The sequence below is a fragment of the Apodemus sylvaticus genome, chromosome 7 (assembly GCF_947179515.1).
Source record: "Apodemus sylvaticus chromosome 7, mApoSyl1.1, whole genome shotgun sequence".
Classification (NCBI taxonomy): Eukaryota; Metazoa; Chordata; class Mammalia; order Rodentia; family Muridae; genus Apodemus; species Apodemus sylvaticus.
Genome location: NC_067478.1, coordinates 9853729 through 9874622, shown reverse-complemented (window position 1 = coordinate 9874622; position 20894 = coordinate 9853729). Strand labels below are relative to the sequence as shown.

Below are 20894 nucleotides of genomic sequence, written 5' to 3'. Positions count from 1 at the left end.
CAGCTGTGCAGAGCCCTGGCATACCCTTCCCCCAGCCTTGAGCGGACTAATCAGATCTTGTTTGCCGCAGTTGCCTAGCCCACCCCGGGGTGGAGTCTTCCAACGAGGTGGAAGTCTCCTGTTTACCACATCCACAGTATTCCTGCAAAAACAGGACTTCCGGCTGAAGCTTGAAACAAGAACCCAGCTGAACCTAAGGATGGGCCTTTACCTATATAAACGCAGAACTGACAATTAAACTTTGAGCCTTGAGCAGAACTTTTGCCTTGGCTCCATTTTCTCTCACCCCCCGCCCCAGCCTCCCTTTCAGGGAAACCCAGTTTGCTCGTGGCTGCTGGACTGTTACAGGTGGCGCCCCGCAGGGATGCTGTCTTAGGTGGAGCTCCACAGAAAACAAAAGAAAAGTGAAAGTATCCAAGAAGCGCCTTAAGCAACATACAGACAGAAACAGTTGCAGTAAAAAGGTCCATTCAGAGGGATACAGGCTTGGTTGAGAGGTGCTGGCCCTACACCGACTTCACCTAGGTGTGGCACCGTAATGGAGCAGGGGAATTGTCTGCAGCCAAGAGCTGCATCAGGGGAGAGGAGTAGGGGTTAAAAGAAAATAAAGAGTAAAAAACAAAAAAAACAACAAAAATAAAACATTTATGTTGTCCTTAATTCCCAGAAGTAGGAATGGGACCATTGTGCTTTTCCTTCTTTGGCAGAATTCCCAGCAGAAGAAGGAGATGGAAGAGTTAGACCTTGAACGAGAGAGAGAGAGACAGAGAGAGACAGAGAGACAGAGAGAGACCGAGAATAGGTTTCAGAAAAGCAGTTCCCTGTCAGGGACATTTTAACAAAAGAGAAGGAAAACAGATATAAGCCGTCTCAGAGCTCTCCTAGAGACAGGAGGAGGTCGGGAGACATCCTGCCTTCTCTGTCTCCTACTAGAGGAATGCTTGGTCCTGGGTCCCTTACGTTGGATATCTGGGTCCCTTATGGACCTCTAATTCTCTATTTTCTGTCTTTGGCGTGCCAATCTGTCCATGTCTGTCAAAACTGACTGTTTTATGTTAAGTCTGTGTTTTCCATTTTGTGGTTTGATTGAATGTTCTATGTTTCATGTTGAAAAAAAATGGTAAAAACTTTTATCTGCTGGTTGTTCATTCTTTGACTTAGTTTTAACTCGTTTCAAAAAAGGAGAAAACAAAGAAAGAATAGATAGGCAGGTAGATAGACAGACAGACAGACAGTCTCAATCGGCCTTTGGAGCCCGGCACCTGTAGGTAGGAGTCTGGCACAGCTGAGGGGCCCTGCCAGGAGCTTCTCTGTACAATTAGATCTTAAAGGGACCAGAAGGTTCTCGGCTTCTATGGTATGGGAGATGGTGGCTGTTTTTCCTTCAGAAATCTCTGTGACTGTGATTATTGGGTTCAGCAGGTAGCAAGGAGCTCCTCTCTTGAAATTACAGTTAGAAAAAGTAAAAATTTTGTTTGCGCTAAATTTATAAGATTCGTGTAGCCGCTTCATTTTCTTTCTGACTGGTCTTAAAGGTTTAAATATGTCCTGCATGTCTTAGTTATAAAATATTGGCTTATAATTTATTGGGTATGATTGAAAAAGTATAACATTGGTTAAAAAAAAGGTTAGCTTAAAACTGGTAACTCAAGGTTGGAGTCACTTTAAACAACAACATGTGACATGAACTGTCCCAGGAAAACAGGATACTTCTAAATTGGCATAATAGTTTATGTAATTCTTATCCTAGAAATTAGATTTATAAGGGTTAAGTTTCAAAACAATGTCTCTTTAGTGGGGTATTAAAAGTTGCACTGTTGTGCATTCATACATAAGAACTGGTAGCAAAATTTGGTAACGTGTGCCGGGCAGTGGTGGTGCATGCCGTTAATCCCAGCACTTGGGAGGCAGAGGCAGGCAGATTTCTGAGTTCAAGGCCAGCCTGGTCTACAGAGTGAGTTCCAGGACAGCCAGGGCTATACAGAGAAACTCTGTATCGAAAACAAAAAACAACAACAACAACAACAAAAACAAATTGGTAACGTGAAAATAGTGCTTTTGGTATTGATTTTTAAAGAGAATGGATTGTTTCAAATTGGGTTTTGTTTTCCAAGGTTGTGGTTATGCTCTAGTCTTGCAAAGGGAACTTAATTATGGCTGAACTGCAGTGTTCCACTGACTGCAGTTTGTAGTTTGATCCTAGCCTCATGATTCCTAACTCACCCATAGTTTCTAATTAGGATGATTTCAAGAGTGAAAAAAGTTAAAACCGGCTGTGGCCAGTATGGGCCCACCTGCTGCCCCCTTCACACAAGCTTTATTGGATACTGTGATGGAAACAAATTTAACTCAAGACTGGAAAACTATATGTAAGGCTACTTTTCCAGGAGGAGATTATTTACTTTGGAGTTCTGAATGGCGTGAAGCTAGTAAAAGAACTGCTATGATGAAGGATCAGGCAGGTAATGCTCAGTGGGATGTTAATACACTGTTAGGAGAAGGTCAGTATGAAGGTAATGCTAATCAGATTGGCTGTCTGCAGGTGTGCATGCACAGACAGCAATGGCTGCTCGGCATGCAATCTGGCTGGACGGTTACCAACTGAAGGGGATCTCAGAGGACACGTATCTGGTATCAAGCAAGACCCGATGAGCCACTTCAGGGATTTGTGGATAGACTATTAAAAGCAGCTGGTAGAATTTTTGGAGACGCTCAGGCAGGAGTTCCTTTTGTTACACAATTGGCTTATGAGAATGCTAATGCAGCAGTTGTGCCACTATTAGGCCATACAAGCAAGGACAGACTTATCTGGATGCATTGGTCTTTGTGCAGAAAGTGGACCTTCATACAATCAGGGTCTAGCTACAGTCCTAAGGAAGTGGTGACTAGACAAATGCTAAGGCAGGGATTTTCACCTGGTCAAGGGCTGGGAAAAGGTGGACAAGGCATCAAGACATTTAAAAGGCCTAAGTCTCACTCTACGTTGCCTAATCCTTTTTTATTCCAAAATGTATTATTGTTGTTGTTCGTGTGTGTGTGTGTGTGTGTGTGAGTGAGAGAGAGAGAGAGAGAGAGAGAGAGAGAGAGAGAGAGAGAGAGTTGAAGTGTCCTCGGGTCAGAAGGAGGTGTTGGGATTTACAGGCAGTTGGGAGCAACCTGAATGCAGGCCTGGGAATTGAACTTGGGTCCTGTTCAAGAGCAGCGCATGCTCTTAAGCACTGAGCTAGCCAGGCGGTGGTGGTGCACGCCTGTAATCCCAGCACTCTGGGAGGCAGAGGCAGGCAGATTCTGGAGTTTGAGGCCAGCCTGGTCTGCAGAATGAGCTCCAGGACAGCCAGGGCTATACAGAGAAAACCTGTCTCAAAAATAACCAAATCCAAAAAACCAAACCAAAACAAAACAAAACAAAAAAAGCACCGAGCTGCCTCTCCAGAGCCACTTCTATACTTAGACAGGTATACCTATTTTGTTATTTTTAGATGATTAAGCTAATTGTTATTGATTTGTTATCTTGGTAGTAAGTGGCTTTAGCCTCTTGTATATGATGTTAAAAAATAGAAACATATTCTGTTTCATATACAAAAAACAATAAGCTGAGGTTCCAAATGAATTCACACATGTTTCAAACATACAAGTTGATCCAGACATGGTAACACACACCTAAACTTTTAGCATTTAATAAGGTAGGACAGAGATTGCCACAAATTCTGGGTCAGCCTGGGCTACATCATTAGTTCAAGGCAAGCCTTGACTATACAGCAATTTAGAGCGGACATGGCTTCCATAGCTAGATCCTGTTTTAAAACAAAATAAGTCAAAGCTGCCAAGGATTGAATGTGGTTGTGTACAACTATAATCCTAGTAAGAGAGTCTAGGATTTGTCATGAGTTTGAGACCAGCCTTGGGTACATAGCCAATACAAGCCGGCCACCGCTACACATCATGGTCCTATGTTAAAAAACCAGAAAAATAGGAACTAATGCTGAACAACAGTGATCTGTGGACTATATAAAGTAGGTGCTCACCTTCAGATTGCCCTATTCTTTTGAGCTATTTCTTTTTTTTATTTATATATTTATATGCATATTGAATACATGGTTGCTGTCCTCAGACACACCAAAAGAGGGCATCAGATCCCATTACAGATGGGTGTGAGCTACCGTGTGGTTGCTGGGAATTGAACTCGGGACCTCTGGAAGAGCAGTGAGTGAGCCATCTGCTAAGCCATCTCTCCAGCCCTGAGCTATTTCTTGATGTTTTTGTATGCAGTTACCCATGTAGGCCAGAAGAGGGCATGAGATTCCAGTGATTGTGAGTGCTGTGAGTGCTGGAAACCAAACTCAGGTCCTCTGCAGGTGCAGCCAGTGCCCTTACCCACAGAGGAGCCATCTCTCTAGCTCTCCTTTGAACTATTTAATGCAGGAAATTCTTGAGCTCCTCTGACCTTCAGTACATCCTGCGGTTTTTGGTTGTACTATTCTTGGTTTTTTTTACTTTTTTCCCCACTTTAGGTGTTTGTTTTTGTCGTGCCAGGACTGCAAAACCTTCACATGCTAAGCGAGGCCCCACCACTAAGCTTCAGGGCCATTTCTCAGGGTGTGGAGAGGTGGAAGACTCGCTGTGTAACCCAGGCAGCCTTGACCTTTCTGCCTTACTAGTTTTCATTGCAAACACAGTTCTGGTTCAGAAACTGACACTATGCCAGGCGTGGTGGCACACGCCTTTAATCCCAGCACTTGGGAGGCAGAGGCAGGTGGATTTCTGAGTTTGAGGCCAGCCTGGTCTACAGAGTGAGTTCCAGGACAGCCAAGCTACACAGAGAAACCCTGTCTCGAAAAAACCAAAAACCAACCAACCAAACAAACAAAACAACGCCCCCAAAAAAAACAAAAACAAAAACAAAATACACAACATGCTTCAGGCTAGGGCTTCTGTGCTGGGGAGGGCTTCCATGTCCCTCAAGGTTACTCTTCTGTTTTGAAATTCCTCGCATCCGAACCGCTGATGCAAACCTTAGTCCTCTTCCTGATAAGCATCTTTGCCCGTCCAGAAGGCCTCCTGAGACAAGGCCAAGATAACCTCGAGTCACCTCCCTCTCTAGGATGTCACTGGTTTGGGTCCAGGCTCTGACAGATTTAACAGTGTAAGATGGTGAGATGGCTCAGTGGTTAAGAGCACCGACGGCTCTTCCAAAGGTCTTGAGTTCAAATCCCAGCAACCACATGGAGGCTCACAACCATCTATAATGAGATCTAACGCCCTCTTCTGGTGTGTCTAACGACAGCTACAATGTTCTTAATTATAATAATAATAAATTAATTTAAAAAACCAACCATCCCCCCTCAAAAAAAAAACAAAAAAAAAAAATCAAACAAACAAAAACAGCATGAGATGGTAGTTACCACTGCTGTGGTAAAAGCACAAGAGAGAAAGGCTTGCTTTGGCTCTCTGCTCTGGAGATTTCCGTCTACCTAGGCAGTGAGGGCAGGCTAGCCCACTGCATAGCGGAATGCAGGCGTATGTCATAGCAAACCAGGAAGCAGAGGGCAGGGAGAAACCAGGGGCAGGTGTGACCTGTCCCTAAACAGATCCTCCCAGCTGCTCCCTACCTCCCAAAGGTCCAGAGCGTCCCAAAATAGGCCCTGGGGACAAGCATTCGAAATATGAGTCTGGGTGTAGAAGGGAGGGGATATTTCAGATTCGAACTGTAACGTGGGGTTCGCGAGGTTCCAATCTGTCCAATAGGAGGCGCTCTAGATTCAGGAAAGAGCTGTATGTGAGGGAAGAGACCCGTGCCCCCAACAGGGGTAAGGAGCATCTCCTTAGAAGTCACCCCCGCCTTCACTAGGCTTTGTGCAGCAGAACCAGAAACAGCACACAAAGAAATGATTGATCCTCGATAAGTTGGTGGCGTGCATTCAGTCCTGGCCGATCTTGAAGATCTTGAAGATATCAACCACATCTTATCAAAGGAATGAGAAGGACGCTGTGCCAGTGATGGAGGTGGACTCCAGGGTGGCTCTGTTCACCTAACACGTGTCCTGGGTTCAAGTTCAGCACTTGGCCAGCCAACGGGGGTGGGGGCATGGGAACAGGGGACTGGAAGGGAGAGGTGGAGGATTGAAGGAAGGAAAAAAATAAAGGCAGGAAAAACCCCTTTGCTGAGGCTTCACTATAAAGCCTGAATCAGCACAGACCTCGGATGAACGGTTTTGACCCTGCGGAGCTTTAGAGGAGGGTTGGCTGCGCTCCATATAAGGTCAACCATTCCTAGAAACAAAGATTTGGGCACAAAGACTGGCAAACACGTGTACCCACGGGCACAATGAGACCACTAATCCAGGGACTATCTGGGGTCAGTCTTGGATAGCTGTCGCTGTTACTGACCTTACAGAGGGGTCGACTCAGGTTTTTTTTTTTTAAGATTTATTTATTTTATGTATGTGAGTACACTGTAGCTGTACAGATGGTTGTGAGCCATCATGTGATTGCTGGGAATTGAACTCCGGACCTCTGCTTGCTGTGGCCAAAAGATTTATTATTATAAATAAGTACACTGTAGCTATCTTCAGACACACCAGAAGAGGGCATCAGATCTCATTACAGATAAGGTTGTGAGCCACCATGTGGTTGCTGGGAATTGAACTCAGGACCTCTAGAAGAGCAGTCGGTGCTCTTAACCACTGAGCCCTAGTTTAGTTGTTTCTCAAAGCAAGGATATGTCTCACTGGCTAACTTGTGGTTCTCTAAAGTCCTGCTGCTGCTGCTGCTGCTGTATATGTGAAGGATCAGAATAGGAGCCACAGACATCAGATCCCTTGAATTGGGATGTGGACTTAAAAGGTGAGAACTGAGCTCTGGTCCCCTGCAAAAGCCACACACACTTTTAACCGCCAAGCCATCTCTCCAGCCCGCAGGATCCTGCTTTTAAACAAACAAAACCTCTACCTAGGCGAGATTATGATGTGTGTTAGCGGAAAGCGACGACGAAGGTCCAGAAATGTGAAAGGAGGCACCAAGGAACCCGCGCATAAATCACAAAAGCCAGAATTAACCACGGGCTTTAAATACGCGATTTTACCAGCGCTGTCCCTCTCGGGACCATCTGCATTTCAACCAGAAAGGAAGAAGACGACAGGATGCCATCTGGAGCCTGCAGGGGCTTCCTGGGAGAGCAGGGACTTCCCAGGGTCCCTGAAATGCCAGCACAGAAGCAGCCGGGGACAAACCCACCCAGAAATAAGACTCCGGAGTGCGCCAGGCCTTCTCCTTGGCAGCCCTGAACTGCCTTCCTTCCAAGCCTAGGCTTCCTTAAGGGTCCCGGGTTTTGTTTTTTGGTTTTTTAGCACCGCTCTCTCAGGACTCATCCCTGCCCCGTGCTCTAAGGGGCGCACTAACGCTGTGTGTAAACAAGTCTCCTGCCATCCGCGGCCTGCAGGCTCCCGGCTTCTCCCTGGACGGTGTCTTTTCGTTATTTTTTAAAAGAGGCGGGGGGGGGGCACATTGAGGGTTGGGAGGCGGGGAGCAGTCTTGGCAGTGACTTGGGTCCAGCTGCAAATCGGCTTCAGACCCCGGAGCAACTTGAAAGAAGCTCAGTGCCCACAATGGTTCTTCAGTGCAGCCTGTGTTTACCCGGGACCCAGCCCACAGCCTCCGGGGCCTCCGAGGCAGCCCGCGAGTAAATGCCACATTGTGCTCTGGGTTTTTCTAGTGCCTTCGGTGGCTGCAGGCTGGTAGCAAGATGATTTGTAGGGCTGCCGCACATCAAACGGGTTTGAAATTCTATATTGGCTGCTATAATGCCGTTGTGCACGCACGGGGCGTCCTTCCACTTAGCGAAGCCTGAGGAGTGTGCAAGATGTGCCCCGTACTGCGGTAGCCACAGAGGCGGGGAAAACTCCACTACAGGGCTGTCGTCCTCTAGAACAGATCTGGGGAGACAGTTCAGTTGGTAAAGTGCCAGGCAGGTCGGAAGGACCTGAGTTCAGGTTCTTGTCACCCATGTGAAAAGCCGGCCGTGGGGACACCATGCAAGCAATTCCAGTTCTGGGGAGGTAGAAACGGGAGGATCCCGGGGTTGGCTGGCCAGCCTGTCTAGCTAACTGGTGGGCTATGGTTCAATGAGAGACCCCGTCTCAAAATATAAGGTGGACAACTACTGAGAAAGACACTGGATTCACAGATATGTGTATATATATGTGTGTGTGTTGTTTGCATTTGTATGTTGTCCTGTGTGCCCACATGTATGCATGTGGATGCTGGGTGTCTCCCTCCAGGGTCTCTCACTGAGCCTCGAGTGCACTGGTTCAGCCAGGCCAGCTGGCCAGTGAACTCCGGAGATCTTCCTGTCTCTGTACCCAGGGATGAGATTAGAGATGGCACCACCCCCGGCTTTTTACGTAGCGCCCAACTCCTCATGGTTGCCCATCTTTCGGTCCAAGACCTCAGCCACAGAATACTGCTACCCACTGTTAGCCACGGAATACTGCTACCCGCAGTAAGGATGGCGCTTTAGGTAACCTAACCTCACGATTCTCTCTTCCAGAGATTTGTTTTCAAGGTGAATCTAGATCGTATGATGTGAGCAATGGATTCAGCCATTAATTTCACACTGGAATTTTACTCATCTACAAAGAATGGAATGATGGTCCTGGAGAGAGAGCCAGAGCCACTTGATGTGCTCTTTTAGAGAAACTGAGTTTGGTTCCCAACGCTCAAATCCCGCAGCTCAGAACCACCCGTGACTACAGCTCCAGAGGACCTGCTGCCCTCTTGTGGCCTCCTTGGGCAACTGCATGCATGTGGAACACAAAAATAAATATTTTTTCCTTTGGATTTGGTTTTTTCTCGAGACAGGGTTTCTCTGTGTAGCCCTGGCTGTCATGGAAATCACTCTGTAGACCAGGCTGGCCTCGAACTCAGAAATGCTCCTGCCTCTGCCTCCCAGAGTGCTGGGATTACAGGCGTGCGCCACAACCGCCTAGCTTTTTTTTTAATTTTTAAAAAAGATTTATTTATTATATGTAAGTACACTGTAGCTGCATGTATAAATATGTGTTGAGAAATATTCTTCAGTGTTGTGGAAATTCAGATACCCCATAAGAGGGCGTGAGATCTCTTTATGAATGGTTGTAAACTCAGGGGATTTGAACTCAGGACCTGCGGAAGAGCAGTCAGTGCTCTTAACTGCTGAGCCATCTCTCCAGCCCCCCAAATAAATATTTTAATAAACAAATCTGATGGTGCTGTGTGCCAGAAGATAGATCAAACCAGAGACCGTCACATTAAACGCAGTAAGCCAGGTTTAGACAAATCCTCATTTGTGGGTCATAGAATTCTTTATAGCTGTGTAAAACCATATCTACACATCTATATTTAAACATGCATATATGATATGAAGGGGGAGGGGAGGGGCAGGGAGGAGTAACAAGGGAGGCAGAAGGGAGAAGATAAGGAAAGGCCAGGAGTGAGGAGATGGTCAAAGGACCTGACAGGCCAGAGAGGGAGCTGATGTGTGACCCCTGAGGCCATGCGCAAGGGGAATGAAAGAAAAACGATGTCCTCCTTCCTGTGACTTAGACAAAAGCAAGCAATCCAGGAAGGATGTGCTCTCCGTCCTCAAGAGCATCCGGAGCAGCGAGCCAGGTGAGACAAGATGGATCTGTGGCCTAATCGTCCTATCCGGAGCCAAGTTACTGAACTCCACAGCTGCCGGGCGGGCGAGGTGTGAGACGGGGTCACCTGTGAGGCAGAGGGCTTAGTTACCAGGAGGGCTGCTCGGTGGAGGCGATGCAGACGCTGAGTTCTGAAATGGCGGAGTGTACAACCAGAAGGATTGTGGGAGAGAAATCATCTTCAGTGTTGTGGAAGTTACCTCCCTTGTTTAGCAAACCTTCACCAACGCGTACACATCAGGCACCAGGATAGGAGCAGTGTAGACCGTCCGAACGACAGGGAGATTGTAAGACCCCATCCCCACGGTGTGGGAAGTGACCTGTAAGCATAGTCACGGTGGCCCAGCTGCACAGGCACAAGGTGGCCCTGGTGGCTTCTTTCTATAGACACTGAGGCGAACAGGCTGTCTGTCCTTCCTGTGATTTAGTTACCTTTCTCTCCTCCCTCTTGCCCTTTCTCTTTCCCTTCCTCCCTGTTTAAATTTTTTTTAATTTACTTTTGTTTGTATTTCTGCACATGTGTGAGTATGATAACCCCGTGTGTTTGGGTGATCACGGGGGTCAGGAAAGAACATCCGCTTTCCCGGGGCTGGAATTATAGGCAGTTGTGAGCTGCCCAACCTGGGTGCTGAGCACTGAACTCTGGAAGAGCTGCAGGCACGCGAGCTGCGGGGTGGGCGTCTCTCCAGCCCCCTCTCCCCTTCTGTTGCACTGCGGATTGAAAGCGAGCTCTCCTGAAACCGTAGGCAGGCCAGGCGCTCCGCCACGGAATCACTCAGTTCTGCCCGCCTCTCTTTCATGCTTGACTTTGAGATAGTCTTACTAATTCCTGTAAGCCGGCCTCGAACTCATAATTCTCCTGATTTACCAGTGCCTGAGTTGTTGGATTACAGCCACGCACCGCTATGCCCAGTTCAAAGCACAGTCTTCTGAATGTAAACAATGGGACGGCTTCCTTCCACAGCAAGGTCTAGACATCCCTCCTCCTGTGATCCCAAAGTGTGGTTCTACCAAAGCCACTCTTGGGAAGCAACCAGGGGTGAGGGTCACAGGCCGGAGCATAGGCGGCCTTAGCTGGGCCGCACTGGAGGGTCTGCACTCTGCTGATGGCTCTTCTACAAGAGGAGTGGGTGGCGCTCCTTCCGGCATCCTTCCCCACCCACCTCCTCTAGCCCCGCCCAGAAATCCTGGATTGTGCGCAGTTAAAGCAGAACTGCACGCTGCTGGTTGGGCGGGGTGGCTGGACACTCGAGTGAGGGTCCCGGGTCCCACGACACTCCGTGTCCTCTCCTTCCAGGAGGGAAGGACGACAAACCCAGCTGGGATCTTGGGGGATCCGGCCCGGGTGATCCTGAGGATGGCGGTGGTTTCCGCTCTGAGGATGACAGTATGACAGGGTCTGATCACATTTTAGTCCTCATCGGTGGGTGTAACATCTGGGGGTGTTTATCCTTGCTGGGCACATGCAGAGTTATGGCGGGAAGCCAAGGGGAACCTAAAACGGAGGAAGCATTTGATGATGAGATTGAGGACAGGAGCCAGGAAAGGAGAAAACGCAGGGAGATGGTAAGCAATACAAAACAAAACCACTAAACAAACCACAACAATTAAAAAAAAAAAAGGTAAATTCGGAGCCAGGGGAATCCATGGCTTGGCGGGTAAGAAAGCCTGATGTTCTAGCTTGGTGTCACTTTATACAAACCCAATGTCATGTCGGAAGAGGGCATCTCGACTGAGGAACTGCGTCCATCACACTGGCCGGTAGCCATGTTTGTGGGGCATTTTTTTATTGTTAATTGATAGAGGAGGGCCCAGCCCATTGTGGGCAGTGCCATCCCTAGGCCGGGGCATGGGCTGTATAGGAAAGCAAGCGGAGGAGCTTCGGGATGCAGGATGCAGAAGCCTTTAAGAGCGCTGGCTTGGTTAGCTTCTGTTCTCCACACCCACAAGGAAGCTCACGCCCATCTATGACTCCATTCCCAGGGAATCTGTCGCCCTCTTCTGGCAATTTTGGGCACTGCACACAGGCCGGCAAAACACGCGTATAAGGAAAATGAAAGAAAGCAAAATTTAAAAGAAAAAGAAGAAATGTAAGTGGATGTGAGCCTGGGAGCAAGGCAGCAAGCAGTGTCGTCCCCCCAGGATGTGTGCTGCAGACTCCAGCCCTGAGCTCCTGCCCTGGCTTCCCCACGTGCGGACTTCCACCTTTCCACCAGGAGCTGCTAAAGGTCGTGGTGTTTATCACAACAAAAGCAAAGCAAACAGCCAAGACCTGGATTCAGCCCGAAGATTCCACCAACCAGCCTCTAAAGTTGTCTCTCGCGTTCACTGTGAGCCTCCCCACCCCCCCCCATGAAATATTAATAGCAGCAAGGAGGAGAATAAAATAAATTAAAACAAAAAAATGAAGCCAGGCTGTAGTGGAGCACACCTTTAATCCCAGCACTCAAGAGGCAGAGGCAGGAGGATCGCTGTGAGTTTGAGGCCAACCTGTTTTGCAAACCCAGTCTGGTTCTCCGCGCAGGTAGGCTTGGTGACCTCGTCCGCACGCCCACGCTTTCTTTCTGGGTGTGAGGTGGGGGTCAAGGCCCTGGGCCTTCCGCCTTGCTTGGCACCAGCTTCTGGCCTGTGTCTTTCTGACCTGCCTCTTGGGAGGGGTGGCTTTTGGTGCTGGGGGTGGGGGAGGGGAGCAGGGATGGGTGGGGTGGGGGGTCGGGGGTGTGAGGCTCTGAGGATGGCAGGGCACTAAATAGCCTGTAGCTCATTAGGTGGAGGCCTCACACTGTGCTGACCACCTGCAGCCAGCCCTCAGCTACTGACTGTGGTAAGTGAGGACAGGCCGTTAGAGGCAGGCTTTGTGGTAATGGGAGGGTGGGGTGATGCCTGGTAGCACTGACAGGGAGTGGTTGGCTTGTTTGAATAATGTCCCAGGCTGGCAGAAAACTGAAGCTTGCTTCTCCGGGATAAACAGGAACTCTGCTGCTCTCCCCGAGAGGGCGAGGGCGGGTATTTGGCTGGGAAACCTCATCCTTGGAAGTTCAGTGGAACAGAGCATCTGAGGCAAGGCCCCTCTCGGGCAGGCACTTCTGTTTCAGCAGATGTCTCGACTCCGAGAAAACTGTTTAGGCATTACATCTCCCGTCTTGTGCGTTAAGGAGGGAGATGATGATGGAGAAGATGGTGGTGGTGATGATGATGGGGGTGGGGATGACGGGGGTGGGGATGATGATGGGGGTGGGGATGACGGGGGTGGGGATGATGATGGGGGTGGGGATGACAGGGGTGGGGATGATGATGGGGGTAGGGGTGAGGGTGGGGATGATGATGGGGGTGGGGGTGAGGGTGGGGGTGGGGATGATAATACAAAATCCATAGAGTTCTTGCTGTGACCAAGAATTTCTGGAAAGTAGCTATCTGCAAAGACTCAGTGGTTGGTTAATACCGCAGCAATGGCCAGGTATGGTGTCACACACCTTTAGTCCCAGCACTCAGGAGGCAGAGGCAGGTGCATCTCTGTGAGTTGGAAGCCAGCCTGGTCTACAAAGGGAGTTCCGGGATAGCCAGGGCAATGCAGAGAAAGCCTGACATAAACAAGCAAACAAATCCCAAATCAGCCCACCAACCAAGAAACCTACAGTGGTGTGGAGAGGTTGGAATGTTACAGGTCCCCAAGCTAAGAATGTCACCAGATAGTATCTGAGGCCCGTAGCAAAGTGTCTACACCATAACCAAGGAAACCTATAAAAGAAGCATTTGATCTGAGGCCCACAGCTTCAGAGGATAGTAGAACCAACATGGTGGGATGTGGTCCTCCCCTGGCAGGATATAGTCCTCCCTTCTCCAGGGTCAATGAAGGGAGCAGAGTATGGGACCCGTGAGCACAGTGGGGAGGACAGCCTTATCTCTGGGATCAGCTTTAGAGAGGCAGCTCAGTTTCATTCAGAGTGAACAGTGCTTGTATAAAACTTTGGGGAGGGGGCAGGAAGACCCAAGGTGGACACAAGTCACCGGGTTAAGGCTAAGGTGCTGAGATACCTCGTCAGCATGAGGAGGGAGTCTGGGAATCTCAGGTACTTGCTGAATGGGTTAGACCTGTAATTTGTCTAAGGGCTACACGATGTTCCTCAGATCCTGGGGGTCCCGGATCCCGAAGGTAGAGAGGAGGAAGCCCCGCTGACAAAGGGAGTCCGCCATTTTGCACCAAGCTCAGGGCTTTCTGGTAATGTCAGACTCTGTCTGACCTTAGCAGCCGGGCTTCCTACCAGTGGAAACAAGGCAGCAGGAAGGCAGGAAGGCAGACACTGCAGCCATAGCGAGAACTTATCTATTATCCGTAAACAGGAGGCAGAACACTAACTGGGAGTGGTGTGGGCTCTTGAAACCTCAGAGCCACCCCCAGTGCCACACCTCCTCTCACAAGGCCACACCTCCTCTCACAAGGCCACACCTCCTCTCACAAGGCCACACCTCCTCTCACAAGGCCACACCTTCTCTCACAAGGCCACACCTCCCAATCCTTTCCAAACAGTTCCACCAACTAGGGACCAAGCACTCAGACATAGGAGCCTATGGGAGACATTCTCATTCAAACCACCACACCGATGGACTCTGTAATGTATTTTAAACGTGCCTTGATTTACAATGTTCTTTGTTCTGTAAAACGATAGAACTGATTCTACATTGAAACATGGAATTTGGGGTAACCTAAGTCTGAGGTCCTCAGCCATGTCCATTCAAACGGCTCCAGAACAGACAGTCTCTTGTTCCCTTTAGGGTGAGAGCGGTATTGCTGCGATTAAATGAGAAGTCTCAGGGCACTGCAAACACGGCAGAGATCATCTGTTAAGCTCCAGAACTGTAATTCCTTCTCTGCATCACTTCTGGGACACACTGGTAAAAGAGTGATTCACTGAACCCTCGTGGTAAACGCGTTGATGGCCATAGTGAAGAAGTAATGCGGGGAACTCCCTTGGCAAAAGGACGATGACACACCTTCTGGCGGTGACAGAGGGCTTAGCCTGTGTCTTAGTTAGGGTTTTACTGCTGTGAACAGGTACCATGACCAAGGCAACTCTCGTAAGGACAACATTTAATTGGGGCTGGCTTACAGGTTCAGAGGTTCAGTCCATCATCATCAACGCAAGAACATGGCAGCATCCAGGCAGGCATGGTGCAGGCAGAGCTGGGAGTTCTACATCTTCATCTGAAGGCTGCTAGTGGAAGACTGACTTCCAGGCAGCTAGGAGGAGGGTCTTAAAGCCCACACTCCTTCCACACACAAAACTTCATGTAAGTTTTTAAAACATCTGTGTTTAAAATGGAGAGCTCTCAGGATTTGAGTGGTGGTTAGTGCTGTTGTACCCAGACACATCCCTCAGTGGCCTCATGAGTCCTGGCCTGGTGGCATACACCTTAAATCCCAGGACTCTAGAAGCAGGAGGATGTCTGTGAGTTTGGGGCCAGCCTGGTCTACATTGTGAGCTCTGAGACAGCCACTGCCACATAGTGAGACCCTGTCTTAAAAAAAAATAATCCCCCTAGGGCTGGAGAGATGGCTCAGCGATTAAGAGAACTGACTGCTCTTCCAGAGGTCCTGAGTTCAAATCCCAGCAACTACATGGTGGCTCACAACCATCTGTGATGGGATCAGATGCCCTCTTCTGGTGTGTCTGAAGACAGTTACAGTGTACTCATAAAATAAATAAATAAATCTTTAACTCCCCCCCCCCCGCCCCCAACTAACCCTACTGGTCTCGTGGAGCTATGGCGACGTATTCAGGAACATGGGATAGAGCATTAAGTAGGGCCTATGGACCTGCCTTATTGGAGACAGAGGGAGGAGGATCCCTTGAACCCAAGGGTTCCAGAGAAGCCAGCTTCATCTTTAAAAAGAATAAAGAACAACAGTGAGGCTCTAAGAAATAGAACAGGAAAGGGTACTGTCAGAACAAAAGAAAACGGAGCTCGGGGGGAGCTGCCGGTGACATACGACGGTGACAGTGAGGTGACATACGACAGTGACAGTGACGTATACCTCGAACGCTGGCACTGGGAGGCTGAGGCTCAGGCACATCGAGGTTGTGGCTATCCTGGGTTACAGAATGAGAACTCATGTCTTAAAACAAAGCACACGTGAAGGAGGAAACGGAGTACAAAAATGGCTCCCCTGGAAACCAAGACATCCTGGAGCAAGGGCTCCAGATGGTGAGTTGAGGCTCTGGTTTCCTGGAGAGACGGACAGAAGATAGAAACGGAAGGCGGTGGCGGCGGGAGTTCCGGGCGACACCTTCTGGTGAAGGATAGAAGCTGGGAGCTAGTCTGGATTGTGCTAATTATACAATTATACCGTCCATGTGTATGTTTTACTTTTTTTTTTTTTTTAACATTTTACGGTTTTTGTTACTGTTGTTTTTGTTAGTTTTATTTTCCATAAAGTGTCGCCTTGACCCTCTGGCTGCGCTGGAATCTCTATGTAGACCAGGCTAGCCTTGAACTCACAGAGCTCCACCTGCCTCTACCTTCAGAGTGATAGGGTTCGGGTTCAAGGTGTATATCACCACACCAGACATCTTAACATTCTTAATTAGGGGTGTGTGTGTGTGTGTTTGCGCACACGCATGGGCATCACCTGAGACTTGAACTCAGGTCGTCAGGCTTGGTGGCAAGCAACCCTAGCTGAGGAGCCATCCCACCAGCCACAGGAAGTCCTCAGAGTAATGAAAACACTGGCCCAGTAGCAGACTGGACAGGATACTGAGAGCCCGTGCGTAGCTAAGAGACACGAGCCGGGACATCGGCTCCTTCACAGCATTCCTTCCTGTTTACCAGAGCAAAAGCCAGAAGCGTATGGAAAAATATGAGTTACTTATATTCAAACACGTCCCGCATCCTATTCCGAATGACGAATGATGCTACTGTCCTGGGTGTCGCTGTCTTTGCTGGGAGAAGTCATCGCACTCTCTGGTGCCCACGGTGTGGCTGTGAACCCAGGTAAGCAGCTCATTCCCCGGTCCTCGGAAGAGCTTGCCTACAGCTGACACACTGATTGTCTCCGGGAGTCTGCGACTGTAGCTAGAGGCAGGTGTCAATCACACAGCTGCTGATGTCACCGTCAGTGGAAGGGGTACCCACTGCTCCAGGAATGTTCCAGAAAGGAGTTAGCAGCACGGACCCCAGGCCATGCGCAAGCAGCTATCTCCTGCCGGTGGCTTCCTGACCGCTTCAGACTGTGATCATGACACAACCTAGAATCCCTTAGGGAGACATTGTCCTCAGCAGGGAGGCGTGTGGGCGTGTCTTAAGTAAGCCGTTGGGTGGGGCCAGACAGTAAGCATCCCCACCAGAGTCTTCTCTCCAGTAGCAACTGCTTGCCGCTTACAGCACCTTGGAGCAGGACCCTGGAACTTTTGCGAGTTCCCCAGTTAGTGTAAGTTCCTGAAGCTTGGGGCCCCTAAGTCCTTGAGTCTTAGGTTCCTTCCTCCCTCTGGAGGGGATGGGTCCATTGCAGGAAGGTGCTTACCCGGCACAACAGGCCTTCTCACCTCTGATTTCTTCTTCCTTAAAAAAAAAAAAAAAAAAAAAAAATGTATGGGAGCTGGAGAGATGGCTCAGCGGTTAAGAGCACTGACTGCTCTGCTCTTCTGAAAGTCCTGAGTTCAAATCCCAGCAGCCACATGGTGGATCACAATCATCTGTAATGAGATCTGACGCCCTCTTCTGGGGTATCTGAAGACACCTACAGAGTACTCACGTAAAATAAATTAAGTAATCTTTAAAATAATGTATGTATGTATCTATGTATGTGTGTGTGTGTGTGTATATATATGTGTGTGTGTGTACATATGTATGTATTTTTGAGATTGGGTCCCACTATGTAGCCATGGCTATCCTGGAGCTCACTATGTAGACCAGGCTGGCTTTGAACCCGTAAGAGCTCCTCCTGTCTCTGCCCCCAAACACCCGTATTAAAGCTGACCTACACCATACCTGGCTGGGTTTTTTTTTTCCCCACTTTTTGAATCAAATCTCATATCAGTTAATTCATATGGACAACCCTTTTTGCATTTGACTTCTTTTTCTAGGTGTCTGGTTTTATTTATTTATTTTGGGGTGTGTGTGTGTATGTTTAACATTGATTTATTTGTGGATGTGTGGATGTGTTCGCCCCAATTTGAATGTGGAGGTCAGAGTGCCACCCACGGCAGTTGGCTCTCTCCTTCCACTGTGTGCGCCGCAGGGATTGCATCAGATCAGTGCCTTCTGGGCAAATTCCTTCTGCGTTTGGGACTTCTTGCTGGCCTGCTTTTATGATATTTTTTGTAGGCTCAGGCTGCGCTTGATATAGCTAAGAATGACCTTGAACTTCTGGCCCTTGAACCCCCTGCCTCTGCATCTGAAGATGCTGGGATTGAAAGCGTGTACCCACAGCCCGCAGATGACCACATGCAGTTTCATGTATGCTGGGCACGTGTCCAGTGATCTTCTATACCACTAGGACACGTCACCATGTGTCACGCTGTTCATCCACTGATGATGTCCAAGCTGCCCCTGACTGGTGCAAATGAGGGAGCTGTGAGCGGCTCGGAACAGATCTTTCTGTGCATGTCCGTTTTCGTTTCTTCTGCATAGACGCCACAGTGCTTTCTGGGACAGGAGGCAAGCACACATTCATGAGAGACAGCCGGACAGTTTTCCCCGGTGCTTGCACAAATTATACCTCTAGAACATACCATTTCCCCGGAGGAGGACAGGCCAAGACAGACCTGAGCAAAGATAATGTTTAAAATGCCATCAGGGTTAGGTAGTGAGTTTCAAAATGACTTCTGTGATGTTAGCCGTCAGATGGGTCTCTCCGTGTTCTAGCACGTGTTCTCAGTGTCTCCTCTGGCCCAGACGTGTGAACTCTCACCCCCCTAGGTTGTCTTGCCAACAGCTAAACTGAAAGTAGCTAGGTAAATTCATTTATACTTACACGGGAATGATGATCAGCCCTCTCTCCATTAACACCCTCCAATACCTGTGATTTTAAACGGGAAACTTAACCACCTAAAGGAATGAGTCCATCTTTGTGGCTTTGGAGGAGCGTAGTTGCTGTCGTTTTAGTGTAATCTGAAAGTTACGTGGGGGCTAGCAAGATGGTTTGGGTTGTTAAAGGCACTTGCCTTCTAATCCTATGACCTGAGTTTGACATACACACACACCACACACACACCACACACACACACACACCACACACACACACACACACACACTAATGAAAGTTGTGTGAAGTCCTGGGCTACAGTAGCACTCACTATCTGTGGGGGTATACGTGGGAGGGATGTGAGTTTGAGGTTAACCTGGGCTAAATAGTGAGTTGCAGACTTGCTTTGGCTCATGTAAATAATGTGAGCTGAAAAACCGATGCCTGTCTTACGCCTGGTGTGGTCCAAATCCCAGACCATACTGTAAAAAGGAAACAAATTCTTCCCGATGTCTGCATCCTGGTTCAGTAAATGCAGACAGTTACTTGTGGTTTAGCACCAAACTCTTGCTCACCCTTGAGCTTCTGGCTTGCCTAAACAGGGCTTTCCAAAAGGACAAACTATGGCTTCGTTATCATCTAGCAAATGGGCAGCCACACTATGGGCACGTGATACCCATTTACTGACTGCGCGCACGTTAATACGGAGGGGATTCACAAGCCGCACAGAACCATGGCTGTACTAATCTTAACAGTGCTATTATTCTTTTCTGACTGGGTGGTTGAGACAGCATCTTGCTATGTAGACCATGCTGGCCTGCAACTGGCAGCAATTCCCCTGCCTCACCCCCCCCCCAACATGCCAAGATTACAGAGACATTGGCCACCAGGCCAGGCAAGAGAGCTGGATTTATGTGCTCTCAGTGAGCTGATGCTGGAGAGGCAGGACACTGTGAAGAACTGGAGGGATCTTCTGTCCCAGGTGGGGCCAACCTTGGGGGCTGATGTAGGTCTCAGGTCACCTGCTCTCCAAACCTGGGAATGCCTTGTGCTCTAGAGGTCACCAAGATCTGAGTGGTAATGATGTTTGGGAATGCTAGAGAGCTGTAGGAAATGCCTTTGAAGGAAATTCTTAAATTAGATGTTCTCCCTCTACCTCTGCCATCCTCCTAGTGTGCTGAGATTATCAGCGGTTGCCACCACGCCCGTTTCTGTGCGGTGCTGGGGAACAGAACTCAGGCTGCGTGCCTGCCAGGCAAGCCCTCTGCCAACAGCCACATCCCCAACCCCAAGACGGCCTTTTCCTAATAGGACAGAGGAGCTCGCTGCCCTGCGGACCAAGGCTAGCAAATCAGCAGCATCCCTTCTTCATTTAAAAAACAGTTCGTTTAAAGAAGGTTCTGTCTATAAGCCTGCGCCCAGTCAACCCAGCGTGGCGACCGTCCTCCCCTCGGAGGTACCCACTGCCCGCCCTCCGGGCCGCGGGCGCAGCCCCTTTTGGCACCGCAGCTCCCAGGTGCCCGGCGCGAAGGCGGAGCCGGATTGCAGCCGCCTGGGTGGCGCCACCGAGACCCCCGGGAGTTCGCGGGTCCCAGTGCTCCTGCTGCGACTCCCGCAGCATCCGCGGCCGCAGTACCAGCATCGCCCCGGACCTCTCTGGACGCGCGCAGTCGGCGGACGCTCTCACCATGAGCGCGGGGCCGCGATGGCCGGCGCCCGGCAGCCTGCCTGCGCTCTGCGCCGCGCTGCTCCTGCTGGCTCTGCTGCCGCTCCCCGTGCGCGCCGAGGGTGAGTGTCCGCAGCCCGGAGGCCAGTCGGGCGGAGATGGCGCCTGGGACTGGCCACCCTGCGCCCCAGCATCACCGGCCCCGGCCCTTCCCCGCGCTCCCGTCACCTCCTGCTCCCGAGAGAGCTCTAGAGTCACTTCTAGGCTGCCCTCGAACTTCCCCTGCTGGGACTGATTTTTCATCGTCCTACGTTTCTCAGCGCCTATTAAGCGGGTGCCCCTCCCCGAGGCTGAGGTTAGAAAATCTGCGAGTTGTCCGGGAAGATCTTGAGTGGGGATCAATGCCCGGACCAAGAGGGAAGCAGGGTATCCCGGGGAGAGGACACAGTTCCAGCCGAGGCGCTTGGGGAGGTTGGAAGACATGGGACCCACGATTTAAAAACAACCAGCAGGGCAGGAGCCGGGCTGCCAGGTAGGGGTGGCTGCCCTGGGACAGGAGATGGAAAACCAGGTAGCAGCCAGACGACGTTGA

The 20894-nt window shown here is 49.7% G+C and overlaps 1 protein-coding gene across 1 annotated transcript in view; it reads left to right on the top strand.

Annotated features, from left to right (window-relative positions):
- The first annotated feature begins 20324 nt into the window (after positions 1-20324).
- Susd5 (sushi domain containing 5) overlaps positions 20325-20894 on the top strand; it is a 39040-nt gene continuing 38470 nt past the window's right edge. The window contains exon 1 of the mRNA XM_052189265.1: positions 20325-20424. Within this exon, the coding sequence (XP_052045225.1) occupies positions 20325-20424 (100 nt within the window). The remainder of the gene's footprint in view (positions 20425-20894) is intronic.